Below are 3553 nucleotides of genomic sequence, written 5' to 3' on the forward strand. Positions count from 1 at the left end.
TCGCCCTTCTGCACCACGATCTGGGGGGAGAGGGGCGCAGCTGAGACCCCCGGGGGGCCCCACGGTGTAGGAGAGAGGTGGTGACCCCCAGGCAGAGCGTGGGAACGGTGAGGAAGTGGCTGTGGGGTGCAGTGGGGTCATGGGGGGGGTCTCACCTGATCCTTTTTGAGCGTGATCTGCCCGATCTCCCGGTTGCCCACGAAGGAGCGCGTCACCTTGTGCACCCGCTCGCCCGCCCGCACCCGGATGATGAAATTCGGTGGGAAGTACCCGATTTTCTCACCGATTTTCCCCTAAAAGAAGCCAGCAGATGGGTGCGGGGGTAGGGCTTGGAGTCAACCTTTGTGACCACCCCAGCATCCCCCATGGGTACAGAGCAGAACCCCCAGTTTCCCCCAAGGCTGCAGGTTGGGGACACAGCAGACTGAGGGGGCTGCGTCCCCCTTTCGGAGCGCAACCTGCACCCCTTTGCTTTAAGCTCTGTGTCATTGTAGGACCCTGGCCTTACCCGCCACCACTCCTCGTTGGAGTCATCCACCACCGTGATCTTCTCCCCAGGGCTGTGAAGGGAAGGAAGGGCTCGGTGTGAGGGGGTGACGGGGACCCCGCAATGGGATACCCCAAGGAAAGCTGCTCTTTCCACAGCCCCACATCAGGGGACATCAAGGGATGGCCTCGGGGATGGACACGTCCTGGGGGGAAGCGGCTCAGCCCTAGGTCTGGGGTGCAAGAAATGAGCAGAGCCCCATGGAGACAAACCCCAGCAACCTCAGAAGTGAAGCTTGTGGCCAAAATCTGAGTGCTGGGAGAGCGACAACCAGGGCACCCCATGGGTGCACGCAGGCAGCAAAGCCACAAAACCCAAACCACAGCCAGCGCGACTCCGCTTTCTGCTCTGGTTCATTCACAGACCCCCTCCAGACACCCCAAGTCCTTCCCCTCGTGGTTTGGCACTCACGGGAAGTCCAGGTCGTCCTTCTCCAGGGCTTTGAAGCGGTAAAGTGCCACGAAGTAATGGGACTGCAGAAAGCCACCGCGAATCCCCGGCTGCAGCTTCTTGCTCTGGGGGAGGAGGAAAGAGGGGTTCAGGGCCCCCTTTTGGGGTGCCCAGCAGGGGGATGCTCACAGCCTCTGCCCATCGGGGGCCTTTTGGGGCGCAGGGTGAGCACCATGGGTACCTTGTCATCTGCTGGGCTCTTCTCAGTCTTCTTGTCCCCTTCAGCGCCGCCTGGAAATGGGAGGAGGGGGCTCACGTCTGGTGCTGTCCCCCTGTCCTGGGCCCAGCCTCCTCCTGTGCCCAGGTCAACAGCACCCCAGGGTGGAGAACTGAGGACTCCCCCTTTCTGCAGGGTAAAACCCACCCAATGACCCCCCAAATGTGGTCTCCCCATCAGCCGGGCCCCGCTGCGGTCTCAGCACTCACCCCCTTCGGCTTTGCCCTCTCCGGGCTTGGCGGCCTCTGGTTCCTCATCCATCACAGCGGCCAAGGGCTGCAAAGCAGAGGGGTGGTGTCTGGGGGTGGCAACGGGGCGCAGGTTGGGTTGCTTTGGGGCATTCGGAGCAGGAAACCAGCCCCGCACTCACGTTTTTCTTTTCGTCCTGCCCCTTCTTGCGCTCCTTGTTGGCCATGATGACGCCCGTCCGCAGGGTCTCGAACACGGGGTCGCTCCTGTTGGCGGCTGCTGGGGCACAGGGGCGGTGAGAGGGGTTTGGCTGCGGGGCGCGAGCGGAGGGCGCGGGGACGGCACTTACAGAGCAGGTCCTTGACGCAGGCGTATTGCTGGTCGCTGTAGAGGGGCGAGCTGTACGCCCGCCGAAAGCCGGGGGGCTGGCACGAGAGAGGGGGTCAGAGCATCGGCCAGCACCCGTGCGGGCTCCTGCGGGGGCTGAGGGGGAGTGGGCAGGCACTGGGGACCCCAGGAGTGGACGCTGGGGACACCAAGGGTGGGCACTGGGACCCCTGAGGCTGGACAATGGGGACCCAGAGCTGATGGGGGAGCGGGTGGACACTGGGGACCTAGAGGGTGGACACTGGGGATCCTGAGAGTGGCCACTGGGTTCTCAGCGTGGACACTGGGTACCCCAAGGTTGGACACTGGGGATCCAGAGCTGAAGGGGGAGCAGGTGGACACTGGGGACCCAGGAGGTGGACACTGAGGACTCTGAGGATGGACACTGGGGACCCAGAGGGTGGACATTGGGAACCCTGAGGGTGGATACTGGGGACCCAGAGAGTGGACACTGAGGACCCTGAGGATGGACAGAGTGGACACTGGTGACCCTGAGATTGGACACTGTGGACCCAGGGGGTGGACACCGAGGACCCTGAGAGTGGACACTGGGGACCCAGAGCTGAAGGGGGAGGAGGTGAACACTGGGGACCTCGAGGGTGGACAGTGGGGACTGAGGGGACGGACACTGGGAACCCAGAGAGTGGACACTGGAGACCCAGGGAGTGGACATTTGGGGACCCCAAGAGTGGACACTGGGAACCCAGAGCTGAGGGGGAAGCGGATGGACACTGGATTCTCAGAGTGGACACTGGAAACCCCGAGGATGGACAGTGGGGATCTCAAGAGGGGATACTGGGAACCCTGAGGATGGACACTGAGGATTCAGGGAATGGACACTGGGGACCCTGAGGGTGGACATTGAGGACCCAGGGGGTGGACACTGGGGAGCCTGGGGGTGAGCACCCAGCAGGGGTTGATGCCTGGGTCCCCCCCGCAGCACTGCTTTGGTTTTCGCCGCGAGGAGCAGCCCCGATGGCAGCACTCACGATTTTGCCGAAGCAGCGCTGCATCTCCACGTAGGACTGGCAGTGGTGGTGGATGTTGGTTTTGCAGTTCTTGCACCTCAGGCCAAATTTGTTGTTGACTGCGGAGGGGGGCGTGGGTGGAAAGGAGAGGCAATGTGACACTGCAGCTGCGGGGATGGCTGGGCCGTGGCCATGGCCAACCTTGGCCCTCAGCCCCCTCGGCACTCACGGACGATCATGCGGGCGCAGACGTCGCAGAACTTGGGCTTTTTGAAGTAATGGTCTTTGAACTTGTGGGGTTTGTCATTGACGAGTTTCTCCGGCTCCGGAGGGGGCTCAGGCTCCTCCTCCTCTTCCTCCTCTTCCTCCTCCTCGTAGATGTAGTAGATGGGTCCCCCCGAGGGGCTGACCAGTTCCCCGTTGGGCTGCGGCTCCGGCGCTGGCTCCTCCTTGGGTTTGCGCTGGAAAAGTTGCTTCAGCTTCTGGAGCTGCTGGAGCAGGAGAGGACGCGTTGCATGGGGCAGGCGTTGGAGGGGAGGCAGGCAGGGGTGCCCGGCTCCCTGCCCCTTTGCTGAGACGCCTTCATCATCCCCAGGTGGGAGGAGACCTCGGGCATCCTGGGGCAGAAACGCTGGGAGGACGGGGACCCCTTTCCCAGCCTCGTGTGGTCCCCACAAAAGGGGAAACTGAGGCTCCTGAGCACCTCATGGGTGTGGGCATCTTGGGAAAGGGTCACCCAGCGCCGTTCTGGATGGGGCTCCCACCAGGCATCCCCTGGGGTTCAATGGAGGTGAT

At 63.1% G+C, this 3553-nt stretch overlaps 1 protein-coding gene across 1 annotated transcript; it reads right to left on the minus strand.

Moving 5' to 3' along the window:
* Positions 1 to 5: 5 nt before the first annotated feature.
* On the minus strand, positions 6 to 3246 carry STAC3 (SH3 and cysteine rich domain 3; the record flags this gene model as incomplete). The annotated part of the gene is made up of 10 exons (XM_010190206.1): positions 6 to 20; positions 156 to 293; positions 509 to 560; positions 959 to 1062; positions 1179 to 1228; positions 1424 to 1490; positions 1585 to 1679; positions 1753 to 1828; positions 2780 to 2877; positions 2988 to 3246. Coding segments are annotated over 10 exons (954 nt in total), but the record flags the coding sequence as incomplete, so codon positions are not given.
* Between the last annotated feature and the right edge of the window lie 307 nt (positions 3247 to 3553).

The sequence above is a fragment of the Mesitornis unicolor genome, unplaced genomic scaffold (assembly GCF_000695765.1).
Source record: "Mesitornis unicolor isolate BGI_N332 unplaced genomic scaffold, ASM69576v1 scaffold34858, whole genome shotgun sequence".
Classification (NCBI taxonomy): Eukaryota; Metazoa; Chordata; class Aves; order Mesitornithiformes; family Mesitornithidae; genus Mesitornis; species Mesitornis unicolor.